This window comes from Marmota flaviventris, chromosome 5 (assembly GCF_047511675.1).
Source record: "Marmota flaviventris isolate mMarFla1 chromosome 5, mMarFla1.hap1, whole genome shotgun sequence".
NCBI classification, from domain to species: domain Eukaryota; kingdom Metazoa; phylum Chordata; class Mammalia; order Rodentia; family Sciuridae; genus Marmota; species Marmota flaviventris.
The window spans coordinates 33957360-33971487 of record NC_092502.1 but is presented as its reverse complement, the minus strand read 5'-3'; the positions used below and the strand labels follow the sequence as shown (position 1 = coordinate 33971487).

At 32.6% G+C, this 14128-nt stretch overlaps 1 protein-coding gene across 1 annotated transcript in view; it reads right to left on the bottom strand.

The window, feature by feature from the left end:
- LOC139705751 (rap guanine nucleotide exchange factor 6-like) overlaps positions 1–14128 on the bottom strand; it is a 159766-nt gene that overhangs the window by 111178 nt on the left and 34460 nt on the right. The window contains 1 exon segment of the mRNA XM_071612120.1: positions 4569–4712. Coding sequence (XP_071468221.1) covers positions 4569–4597 — 29 coding nt within the window. The 5' untranslated portion in view covers positions 4598–4712.

Here is a 14128-nt window from a genome sequence, read left to right as displayed (position 1 = left end):
CAATAAAAAACGAAAATTTTTATATCCATATCCCTGATGAACATGCATGCAAAAATTTTCAACAAAATACTAGCAAATAAAATTCAACATCACATCAAAACATCACTTAACCACAATCAAGTTAGATTTGTCCCAGGGATCCAAGGATGGTTCAACATAGGCCAATCAATAAACATTCAATATCTCTTCACAATGAAAGCCAGGAATGAGCCAGGCATTGTAGCTCATGTCTGTAATTTTAGCTACTTGGGAGGCTGAGGCACAAGTTCCACAGGTTTGAGATTAACCTGGGCAACTTAGTAAGATTATGTTTTAAAATCAAATTTATAAAAGAGCTAAGGATGTACAGCACTTATTTAGCAAATGTGAGGTCTTAATACAGCACTGCAAAGCAAAACAACAACATACTTCTGAACAAGTATAGAAGAATCATACCTCAATATAATAAAGGGTGCTATGACAAACCCATATCCAAATCATAATGAATGGAGGAGGGGGGATGCTGAAAGTGTTCCACTAAGATCCACTAAACAATGGTATCCACCTACTCTCACTGATCTTATTAAATAGTTCTAGAAGTTTTAGCCAGAGACAATTGGGCAAGAGAAAGAAATAATAACCATATTCAATAGAAAGAAGGAAGTAAAATTATTCTTATTTGCAGATGATATAATTCTCTACACAGAAAAGCCTAAAAGTTCCACCAAAAGACTATAAGAATAAGTGAAATTAGTAAAGTTGTAGAATAAAAAAATCAACATACAAATAAATAGTATTTCTATATATCAATAATGAACTTGTTGAAAAAGAAATCATTAAAGCAATCCAATTCACACTAGTTGTAATTTTTTTTAAATACCAAGGAATAAATTTAACCAATGAAGAGACAGACCTCGAAAATAAAAATTATAACACATTAATTAAAGAAATTGAGGAAAAGATAAAAAATTAGAAAGACCTCCTATGTTCGTATATTAGGAAAATTAATATTGTTAAAGCCCACATTACCCAAAGCAATTTACAAATTCAATGCATTATTTCCTATCAAAATACCAATGACATTATTCACAAAATTAGAAAAAAAAATCCTAAAATTCATATGGAACCATAGAAGACCCTGAACAAAAACAAAACAACAACAACAACAACAAAAAAAAACAAAGCTGGAGGCATTATAATATCTGATTTATAGACATATTACAGAGGGGGTATGGGGGTAGGAAAGGCAGAGGAATGAGATGGACATCATTACTCTACTAAGTACATGTGTGAAGACATGAATGGTGTGACTCTATGTTGTATACAACCAGAGATATGAAAAATTGTTGAATATATATATAATATGAATTGATAAACATTCTGCTATCATAAATATCAAATTAGAATAAATTTTAAAAAAGACATACTACTGAGCCACAGTACCAAAACAGGATACTAATGGCATAAAAATAGAAAATCTATATACCAACGGAAAAGAATAAGGTTCCCAGAAATAAATTTATGCAACTACAGCAAATTAATTTATGTATTTTTTGTTTGTCTTATGTTTTAGTGGTCCTGGGCATCAAACTTAAGGCCTTACACATGCTAGGTAAGTGCTTTACCACTAAACTAACCCCAGCAAACACTGATTCTTGATAAAGGCCAAAAAATATGATGCTGGAAAAACTGGATTATCTACAGGCAAAATACTGAAAATTGTTCCCTAACTCCTACTCTGTATAAAAATCAAATGAAAATGGATCAAAGACTTAAATGTAAAATTGATATTCTGAAACTACTAGAAGAAAATGTAGGTGAAACATTTCAAGGAATTAATATATCCACTGACTGTTTACATCTGACCTTAAGAACAAGCAACAACAACAAAAAAACAGACAAATAGGATTACATGAAATTAAAAAGCTTTTATACAACAAAGCAGATAATCAATAGAGTGAAGAGAAAACTTATAGAATGACAGAAAATGTGCTGACTACTCCTCTAATAGAGAATTATTATCCAGAATACATAAGGAATTCAAAATATTTAACAGAAAACTAAAAACAAGTAATTCAGTTAAAAGATGGACCAAGTGATCTAAATAGGTACTTCCCAAAAGAAAAAAATGTCAATGGCCAACAAATATATTTTCAAAATGCTCAGTAATCATTAGCCATTAAGGGAATGCAAATTGAAACTACAATGAGCTATCATCTCACTCCAGTTTGAATGGCTATTATCAAGAAGACAAAAAATAACAAATGCTGACAAGAATGTAGAGAATAAGCAACTTTCATACCATCTTTGTAGAAATGTAAATTAGTATAGCCATTATGGAAAACAGTATGGAGGTGCCTCAAAAAACTAAAAATAGATCTACAATATAATATAGCTATCCCCACTCTTGGGTAAGTAAACAAAGAAAAGGAAAAAGGCATACCAAAGAGATATCTGTATGACCATAACCCTGTTCACTGTGGCACTATTCCCAATAGCTACGATATGCAGTCTCAACCTAGGTACCAAACAACAGGTGAATGGATAAAGAAAATATTATACACACACACACACGAGTATTATTCAGTCATAAAGAAAAATAAAATCCTTTTTTGCTACAAAATGGATGGAACTGGAGGATTTGATTATCTTCAGTGAAATAAGGCATGTGGAAGCTAAAACTTCATCTGAATATAAAATAGTAATTACTAGAGGATGAGAAAGGTGAGGGGAGAGTGGGTAAAAAGTGGGCAGATAAACAGTGACTGGATTTGATCAGTGCACGAATGCTATTAATATGTACAATTAATACATGTTAACCAAAATTAAATGTGTTTTAAAAATTTAAAAACTAGAAACAATTTAAATAACCAAATATTGGAAGCCAAATAAATTATGGCAATCATTTAGAACGGCATTGGGGCTACAGTTGTATTGTGTCTCAGTGGTACAGTGCTTGCCTAGCAAGTGTGAAGGCAATGGGTTTAATCACATAAAATAGCATCACATAAAAATAAATTTAAAAAAAAATAAAAGTTTTTAAAAAAATACTGTAGGATGTCCAGTGTAACTTCACATCATGTACAACCACAAGAATGGGAAGTTATACTCCATGTGTATATGTCAAAATACATGCTACTGTCATGTATAACTAAAAGGAACGAATAAAAATTAAAGGAAAAAAAAAAAAGAATAGTGCTGGGGGCTGGGGTTATAGCTCAGCGGTAGAGTGCTTGCCTTGCACTTGTGAGGTACTGGATTCGATCCTCAGCACCACATAAAAAATAAATAAATAAATAAAACAAATAAAGATATTGTGTCCATTTAAAAAAAAGTACTGAAAAAATCATTTACCAGCATTCAAAGATGTTGAGATTATATATTGTTTAAAAAGTTACAAAACATTATATATTTTAGGTTTTTGAAAGTTGTGAAAACAAACTACATGCTGAAAAGCCTTTAACAAAAAATCTATAAAATGTCATCAATGGTTATACAACTGGATGGTGAGAATGTTTTTAAAATACAGACAGAAATGTGACTGTAATAAGGTAAAACAAGACAGCTTAAACAGTGATACAAAATTTATTTTATAAAGAAAAAAATGGTTAAAAAAATTGAAGGAGAAAATGAACCTTGGGTAGGTCTGAATGTGGTAATAAGTTTTTGAACTGATATTGTTTACTATCAAAAACAGAACACATTAAATCAATGAAATGAGGCAAACATGAGAAAATCTTTAGAAGTTGTTTTAAATTGAATACTTATTCCAGTAAACAACTACCTTAATCATCTTTTTTTATTCCTAACATAGAAAGGCAACATTTCTGTTTCTGACAACCAAAAAGATACTCTTAGGAGTTCTACCAATCATCTATTCCTCCAAAATGAACCTTTATTATCATTTAAATAAAACAAACAAAAGAGGAAAAGAAATCAGGACTCCTTGGAAAACTGATTCTATGTAACCACCTCCTGAAAACCACTCATGAATTTATTTATTCTTGGATTATCCTTTATTTCTTTATCTAAAACACAGCAGTTAAAAAAAAGCTATCTACAATTACAAAATTTAAAGACTTCTGAAGAAACAACTTATATTTTTCTGGTATTACAAGTTAATATTTCATCTGCTTTTTCTTTTTTTAATATTTGCATTTGAAAACATACCTTCAACAATTGTATATTTTGACACTAGTATATTTTGCATATTTGTCCTACATTTCAAGGGAACTATGTCTTATAGCATTAAAAAAAGAAAAAAAGCCTCCCCATTCTATTACCTGAGTTTTCAAATAGGATTCTGATCTATCTACACCACATTCAAGCAATAAAAAGAATGATCACAAATGTGTCAAAAAATTAACAACTTTTCTGCTTTAATATGTGAATAAAAGCAAAATCAAAGCCAAAATTCCCAGATAATATTTCTGATTTAATCAAGGAGAAGAATTTTTAAAAATTATGTATTTGTCTCCCCTTTTATTTACATGTAGAGACCAAAGTGTTGATATTATCAAAAATATATAAAAATTTCACTTCATATGGAAAATAAAGAAGTTTCATGAAACATCCCCAAATATACTCACAGAAAGATAACTGTTAACATCCACATCATCAGTTATGGTTTGGCGTTCTCCTCTGTAGTTTATTTTCCGAAACCTTCGTCGAGACTGTCTGGCAGGAATTTCTCTTTGTAGAAAACTATCTTCATTATCTTTAGAATTCTCTACCTGAAACACATGTTCACATTTCTGATTAAACACCCAATTTTTCCATGTTACCAACAGTCTATGAAGTCTTATCAGGCTCATAAGGAATCTTCATTTACTTCTGGCAAGAAATTGCCTCAAAAAAAAAAAAAAAAAAACAAGTCTGTATAGGACAAAGCTCATGAGTTCTAAAAGATTAAAGACAATGTTATAAAAGATTAGGAGACCACAGTTTCCTTCCAGGAAATAGTCTCTTGTGCACATAAACATATATCCTCTAAGTAAAGTCACTTACCAGAAATGAAGGCTGTTAACTACACCTACACATTCAATAATTACAAATGGCCTGATGACATACATATTTTACTTAGCAAACAATCATGAGTATGATTTACAGTGAAATGCTGAAAATCAAAACCAAAAACAAGTTACTCATTATTCTTTGGTTTTAACTGAGTATATGACAACAGCCAAAAGTAAGGCTAGCATCTTTTAATAAAGGAGCATAGTGGTACATGCTTGTAATCCCAGGTACTCAGGAGACTCAGGAAGGAGAATGGCAAGTTTGAGGACAGCCTTGGAAACTTATTGAGACCCTGTCTTAAAATAAAAAGCAAAAAATGGCTTGGGACATAGCTCAGTGGTAGAGTACCTTTGGATTCAATACCAAGTACAGAGAGAGGGAGACAGAGAATAAGAAAAAACCCTAACATTTATATAGAACTTAAAATTAGTCAACATGTATACTGTGTGTGTATGTGTGTATAAAATACCATCTAGTTCACTCTATAGCTCTCTAAGCAGGTACTACCATTTATAGTTTACAGACAAGCAAAATAAAACCCCAAAAGATGAGTGACTTTCCAGGCTTACAACAGTGATACTTATTAAAGTGCATGGGCATGAGGTCTATTTCCAAAGCTTATGCTGTTGAGGCAAGACTGCACTGCTTGTCCAATCACCGACTAAAGAATAGTTTTTAAAATAAACTATTTTTAAAGGGTATATTGATATTAAGATATACCTTATAATTAATTTCATATCCACAGGTGACAAATGATTTCAGTTTTCTCCCACAATTACTTTTCCTATTAATGTCATACCTCTTGTTAATATTACAATATATGTCCTAGGCACCCAAATGCTATCTAATCAACATTCCCAGCTTACCTGGTTGTTTTCCAAATCTTAGGCCCAATCACTTTTCAATTGTCAATTCTTTTGTACGAGCCCCTCCTTCATTTCAACTATCACTATCCCTTATTTGAGTCACTTCAGTCCTGACTATCCCTAATTGGTGATTCAGCTGCTGGGATTCTCTAATTCTATTCTGCATGGTCAGATAAGTCACCTAGATCATTTATCATATGTGTCAGGTCTGCTGTTTTAAAATACTTCAATGGGACTCTAATGTTTACCAAATAAACTTTAAATTTTTATATTTGATACTCAAAGCTACACACACCTCCACAGCGCCCCCCCAACCCCATGGAATACTCATGACTTTATAATATATATAACAACCTTGGAAAAGTTGTTCTCATCTTTCTCCCCTTAAAAAATACACTCACATAAAAACTTTAATGATATGCAAAACTTCCTAGTGATTTCTCAGAAAGAGTTGAGTCTACCCTATTCTGTTTTAGGTTTTACTCAGTTTTGGGAGGCTGAGGCAGAGTTTAAGGGTAGTACCAGATAGGTCAATACTACTACTCATGTGCCTCTCTAAAGAGCTTATATTCTCTCCTGTCTAAGTAACAGGTTATTTCCCTCTGTATCTTTATATGCCATCAACTGGACACTACCAATCATTTAAGGTACACCTCAATGGCCATTTCTTCCACAATCACAAAAGACATTTCTCTCCTCAGACCTTGACTGGCTCGGTCTATGCACACAGACTTCTTATAAATGGTATTGATTTTAGGCCTTTGAAAATGCTGCCATTACTTCTACCCAAAACCCTATTCCTTCTCTGCTAACTTGTTGGTCTCCTACATGTTATTCATTACCCACTTCAAACAATCCATCCTCTACTCTAGGATGGTATTTCCCCATCTAAAGCACTAAGCATACTCATCACATTTATTTAAGAAAACCTCACTAGCAAGATAACAAGTTCTCCAAGGCAACAACTGTATTATATTCATCTTTGTTAATTTAATACTATGGGATTTGCAAAAATGCACATCACATTAAGTCCCCATGTCTTTTCAAATATGTGAAATTTGAAAAGAAATATGTGCAAGTTCTGGAAATATGTATAAATTCTTCAAGAAATAAACTGGCAGGCCAGGTGTTGTGGTGCACACCTGTAATCCCAGCAACTCGAGAGACACAGCGAGGAGGATCACGAGTTCAAAGTCAGCAACAACTTAGCGAGGCCTAAAGCACCTTAGCAAGGCCCTGTCTCTAAATAAAATATGAAAAAAGGGCTGGGGATAGTCTCTGTGGTTAAGTGTCCCTGGGTTCAATCCTGGGTAACAAAAAATCAAAACCAAAACCAAATAAACAAAAAATGGATATTTCCCTTAAACTTATATTCACAGCAAAACCCTCCAAAAATCAATGAACCAAATAAAAATTTTAACACCCCCTCCCAAAAGAGAACAAAACAATGTGCCAACTGAGATGTTTACCAACAAAAGAGCTTCACTAAATAAAAGTCAAAGGGTGTCTTTTGAGTTCCCGGGCTGGGGTTGTGGCTCAGTTGGCACAGCACTTGCCTGGTACATGTCAGGCACTGGGTTCAATCCTCGGCACACATAAAAAATAAAATAAAGGCATTGTGTCCATCTACTGGACAAACTATTTTAAAAAATGAGTTTCCCATAAGTAAGGTCTTGACAACAAAAATTAAAAGTAAAATGCCAAATACATAATTAATTATGAACAACTAATGACTGTATAAAATAATAACATGGCAAAATTTGTGAAATTAATAAAGCTAAAATACTGAGCAACAGAAATCATATTTGGGTATTAACATTAAAGTCTTAAAAGTTGGCTACTACTAATTTCAGATATTTTAAAGTAGGCATTTAAAAACAGCCAGAAGTAGTATTAAAGGAAAGACCCACACCCTATTTCTAAGGTGGAGAAGAGAAGTGGGAGAAAAGAATTTACTATGAGAGAGAACAAAAGCAATATGAGGCAAAAATAAAGAACATATATATAGCACATAATGTGGCAAAGTAAATACAAATCTATCAGCAATCAGAATAAACATGAGTGTCTTTCCAGGTTAAAAATTAATCTTAAAATGCAGAAAAGAGGGAAAAGACCCTAAGTACAAAGGTGCACAGAATCCCAGTAAAGAAAATATGACAAAAAATATAAGAAATTAAAATAACAGGTTAATATCTCATAAGAGACAAGACTCCTAAACTTGATTATCCAATTGGGCCCAGAATGTAGAAAAAAGATAACAAGAATCTAAGGCTGAGTTTTTACGGAGAATGCAAGGGTAGTTTGTTAGAAAAATGTGTTAAATTATTATACTAAAAGATAAATAGATTCAGACATAATTATCTTAGAAATGCAGAAAAAAGTTGTTGTTTTTTTTTTTTTTTTAAATAAAGTCAGAATCCTTTCCTGATAACAATTCTTAGCAATATTTTTTGATACTGAAGTTAACCCCTTTAGGTTATTTCGAACTTTTGACAGAAGACCAATAAAATCTGCTATTTTCTTGCTTTGTAACATAAAAAAAAAAATCTCTCCAAGAATGTTATTATAGTTTGGATGTGAGGTGTCCCCTAAAAGCTCCCATGTGAGACAGTGCAAGAAGGTTCAGGAGAAATAACTGGGTTATAAGGGTCTTAATCCAATCAGTGATTTAAACCCCCCCCCCCCCCATTAACTGAGTAGTAACTGAAGTGCTAGGGTATGGCTGGAAAAGGTGGGAATTGGGGCGTGGATTTGGGTATATATTTGTATGTGGCAAGTAGATTCTTCCTCTGCTTTTTATTCACAGTGAGCTGCTTCCCTTCCCCACATTCTTCTGCCATTCAGTCTCACCTCAAGCCCAGAATAATAAAGCTGGCTTTCTATGGCCTAAGCCTCTGAAACTCAGAGCCCTCAAATAAACCTTTCCTCCTTTAAAATTGTTCTGGTCAGATACTTTAGTCATAGCAATGAAAAAGCTGATTAAAACAAAGACAGTGCCTGCCTATTCATAAGTAATTGATTCCTGGAGGTCTGTGTTCACCTAGTGGCAGAATGGTACTTATTCACCATAACCTAGGCTCTGTAGCCACTAGGAACAGTTAAGTACTTGGTCATCATTGCTTCTAAGCTTTTGTAATGTAAACAGCCCTTAAGAATAATACATTTTTTTGGTAAGTACTTAAACAAAAAGCCTACTATAGTCTAATAAGTTTTATTTATTTATTTAGGGAATGACTAAAAACCATATATTATAGGGTAGGACTTAACAAACCTAAACATCAAAGGAAGCAAAAATGAGACAAGGCAGAAGAGTGCAATATAAATTAACAAAAATGGGAAAGACAAGGATGCAAAAAACAGTGAGCATGTGCTGAAGATACAAGGGAAGAGGATCTGGTGAAATTTCAACCTTAAGACTTGTGTTTAGGTAAAGAAGTAATGGAATAGATTTCTAAACCCCACTACAAGCTTCTGCTTCCTTAGCTTCTATTTCATCATCCTTGACCAACTGTAACTATAACTGGTCATTTAACCTTCAATATCACCACTCAGTAGGTAACTGACTCATTTTCATATTAGTCTCCTCTTTTTTCAAGGTGCTGCCACTATGCTCCTCTTCTGATTTACTCTTCATTTCCCTTTCTTGGCTGTGCCTTTTCAAAAAAATTCTAAGCTTTCTAGTAGAGAATCCATTAAAAAAAAAAAAAAATCTGGATCTGTTCCTTCTTAATGGATTGAAGATCATCTCCTTTTAACTTTCCAGACTTGGAAAGTCATCCTGCTATCCTAATCCTGTTGAAAGTCATAATCCAAATCAAGATAGGAGACTGTATATAACTCTGCCATCAAATGATGTCACACTGCTTTTTCCTGGCTCACTTTAGGCTCTTCAGCCAGTAAGTACTGGCTAGTAATCCTTCCGCCATTCTCTTACACTACAACTGCCTAGGCATCTCTCATTAACAAACTAAAAGGAGGAAATGCCCTCAAAAAAACAACCCACAATTTTGCCATACTTTGAGAAGACCACTTCTCTATCAACCTTATTGATCATAAGAGTTAATATCCCCAAAGAATACGTGTTTTTCTGCAATTTCCTTGCTTTCTGACATTTTCCCCCTTGCTAAAATACATCATATAGAACGTTCTTGCCACTGGTTTTAATATTGGTGAGTCTTCTATACACATTACCAAACTCTGGGAGAAAGTTTTCAATCTTTGTTTGGTTTCTGCAGATAACTTAAATAAGGTTACAGAAGTTTCCTTTAATTCCTACTTTGCTCAAAAAGCCTTTTAAATCATGTTTTAAGTATTTAAAAATGCCTATTCTGTATCTATAGAAATGATCATCTGATTTTCTAGTTATACTGAAGAAGTAAATCTTACTGATTTTCCAACCTTGTAACTCTTGAGAAAAAGTTCAAATTAGTTATGGTGTCTTATCCTATCCTGGGATGATTCCTTATTAATTTTTAAAATTTATTTTTGATTCCCGATAACCTTACTAACTTCTACTCTCACAGAAAACACTGTCTTTGTAATAGAGCTTTTGTATAATGCCCTGGTTGGGCTTTGTAATCAAAATTAAACTGGGCTCATAAAAGAGGTTAATTATTCAAGTTTTTCTGTTTAGCTTTATATATTATTTCTTCTTATATGTTTGGAAAATTCATCAGTGATGCTACATACGTTTAAATTTTTAGATGGAAATGTATATAATCAGATTCACTTTCTTTTGTAGATAGTGGTATATGCAGTTTCTCCTATATGTGTGGGCTAGTTTGGGTAAATTGTGTTTACATTTTAAGGAACTGGACTATCTTGAACTTCAAAACTAGTTGGTTTAAGTTTTTCATAATACCCTTTTTTCAAAAAAACGTTTGTCGGATCCATGGTAGTGTATACAACCTTTCTCATTTCTGTTATTTCTTATGTGACTTTTTTGTTCCTTTTATGTTTGACAGGGAATTATCAATTTTATTAATTTTCTCTAAGAACCAACTTCTGCCGCCTCTGTTGTTCTGAAATGCTTTTATTAGTGCATTTTTAGTAAAACTTAATAGGGTGTTCATTTTGACATAATCATACTTGCTTAAAATTTAATTTACTCCATTTCAGTTCCCAGTGCCTTGTCTTTTCCACCCTTCGCCCTCCCTCTTTCTTTTTCTCCCTTCCTCTACTCTACTGGTTTACCTTCTATTTATTTATTTATAAATCAGTACATTATAAACAATAAAGGTGAAACTCACTGTGGTACATTTATACATGTACACAGAATAATTTTGTCAAATTAATTCCGCATTTCCACCCCTTTCTTCCCTCCCCATCAAACATCTTCTTCTACCTTACTGATCTTTCCATATTTTCTGGGATCTGTCCCCACCTTTTCCCCCACTTACTTTGACTTAGCTCCCACATGTGAAAGAAAATATTCAAATCTTGACTTTCTGAGTCTGGCTTATTTCACTCAGCATCTTCTCCAGTTCCATCCATTTACTTACAAATGTCATCATTACATTCTTCTTTGTGATGGAGTAAAACCCAACTGTGCACATATACCACGTTTTCTTTATCCATTTGTTGACAGGCACCTGGGCTGGTTCCATGACTTGGTTCTTAGGAACTGCACTGCTATAAACACCAATGTGCCTGTATCACTACAGTGTGCTGATTTTAGTGGTTTTAGATAAATACCGAGGGAGAGGGATAGCCCAGTCATATGGTGGTTCTATTCCTGTTCTTTTGAAGAATCTCCATACTGTTTTCCAAAGTATGAGGGTGCCTTCCCCCCCACATCCTCACCAGCATTTGTTATTATTTGTGTTCTTGATGATTGCCATTTTAACAGGATTGAGATGGAATCTCAATGTAGTTTTGATTTTCATTTCCCTGATGGTCAGGTCAGGGGTGTTGAACATTTTTTCATGTATTTGTTAGCCATGTGCATTTCCTATTCCAAGAAACTGTTTAGTTCTTTTGCCCATTTATTTATTGGTTTGCTTGCTGTTAAGCTTTTTGAGTTTTATATATATATATATATATATATATATATATATATATATATATATATATATATATATATATATTATGGCTACTAATATTCTGTCAGAGGAATACTGGCAAAGATTTTTGCCCATTCACTATGCTCTCTCTTCACATTCTTCATGTTTCCTTTGCGATGAATAATCTTTTTAATTGATAGAATCTCACTAGTTTATTCTTGATTTTATTTCTTGAGCTTTAGAGGCCTTGTTAAGGAAATCAGTTTCTGTACCACTATGTTGGAGTGCTGACTCTATGTTATCCTCTTTGTTTCAATTTTGTTTTTATGACACTGATTTTAAAGTTTTATATTTATATTTATTATTTGTTGGCTTCCAATTCTATGTGTATGCTGCTCTTTAATTTACTGAAATGAATATTTAACTCACGGAAGGCATTTCATCTTAAAGCACTAAGGCATTTGATACACAGCAATAAATGTTTAAGCTTAATTCCACACATTTTGGAAGTCCTCTTGACTGTGATAAAATATTTTCCCAGCGATTCTTCTTTGACAAGGGATATAAAGTATACTTTTGAAATAAACTATACTTTCAAAAATTGTATTTTGTTCTAGTTGTGTTTTATAATTTTTTTTAAAAACTAGATTTCATGATGGTAAAACTAAAACTGAAAAGTTTTAAATACTGAAATTTTGGGGGACTTGCTTATATCTTACCATATGGTCAATTTAAAATATTCCATGAGCATTTGAAAAGTATTCTGTTGTTGACAAGGCAGTATTCCCTATGGGTCTATTAAGTAAAATGTAAATAATCAGGGGTTCAAACTTTAGTGTCTTTTATTCTGATGCTTGTTTTCTTAGTTGCTTTCAGATGTACACTAAAATCTCCCACTGTAATTGCAGGTTTGACTAGTCTGCATGACAATTTTTGCTTTATATGTGTTTTATTTTACATTTATTTATTTGTTTGCAGTGATGGGGATGGAAACCAGGGTCTCCATACTAGGCAACAACTGAGCTACAGCTCAGTTGTTTTTTTCCCTAGCAGTAATGGAGATCAAACTCATGTCCTCCTAAATGTTAGGTAAGAAGAACTCTACTACTGAGATACGTCCCTGGATTTTTTGTTTCTTTTGAGAGGATCTTGTGAAGTTACCCAGGTAGCCTTGAATTTGTGATCTTCCTGCTTAAGGAGCTGGGATACAGGCATGTGCCACCACTCCTACCTCCCTCTAATAATTGTAAACTATGTATTCCTTTAGATTGACACAGCCTTGACTTAAGTTCATTAGGTCTAGTCTTAATTATTATTCTCTACTTCACTTATTTCTGGTTTTATTTTTATTATTTTATGTGTTTTATTTTGGCTTACTTGACTTTTCTTTTTATGTTCAAAATTTTGGGAGTGTGACATTTATTTCTTATATTTATAATTGGTAAAATGTTTATTAATTTTTCTCTGACCATTTTAGATGTATTTCATACATTTTTGATATATGGCACATTTTCACTGTAATCACTTTGCAAAGTTCTAGACAGTTTTTAGAATTTCTACATAAAATGCACTTTTTATAGTAATTATCATTATTATTATTTTTAGTTTCATTCTTTTTTATGCTTGCACATTTTTTTTCTTCAATTTTTTTATTTATTTTTTATTAGCTACACATGACATTACAATGATCTTGGCAATTTATACCTTTGAATCATTGTATAGTAATTATTAATACTACTTAGTAATAATTTTGACATTCATTACATGCAATTAGAAAATGTTTTCAATATATTTACTTAAAGGAAATTACCTATTCTTCAGTGTATGAAATAATATATGACCAATTTTCATAAATGTGCTACACACACTTAAGAATGTATATTACCCTGTAAAATTCAACATATATTAAGATTCATTTTATTGTTAATGTTGTTTAGGACTTTAGTAATTTTTGTCTACTTGATTTAACTTATACTAAGAACAGAAGATTAAATTCTTTTAGTAGTTTATATTTCACTGAATCTCCTGTAGATTTTTACAGAGAAGGGTTCTTTGTAATTAAGTGCACAAATATTCGTGTGTACCTTCATTATAAACGATGATTTTTAGTATTAAAAATATCATTCTATGCCATAGTTAATGCTTTTGGCTAAATTCCACATTTTATGCTATAAAATTACTACACAGAACTGTTCTCTCTGATTCTTACCTGTTTAGTATACCACTAACCCCCCTGCTTTATTGTAGCCTTCTCAAATCATTAAA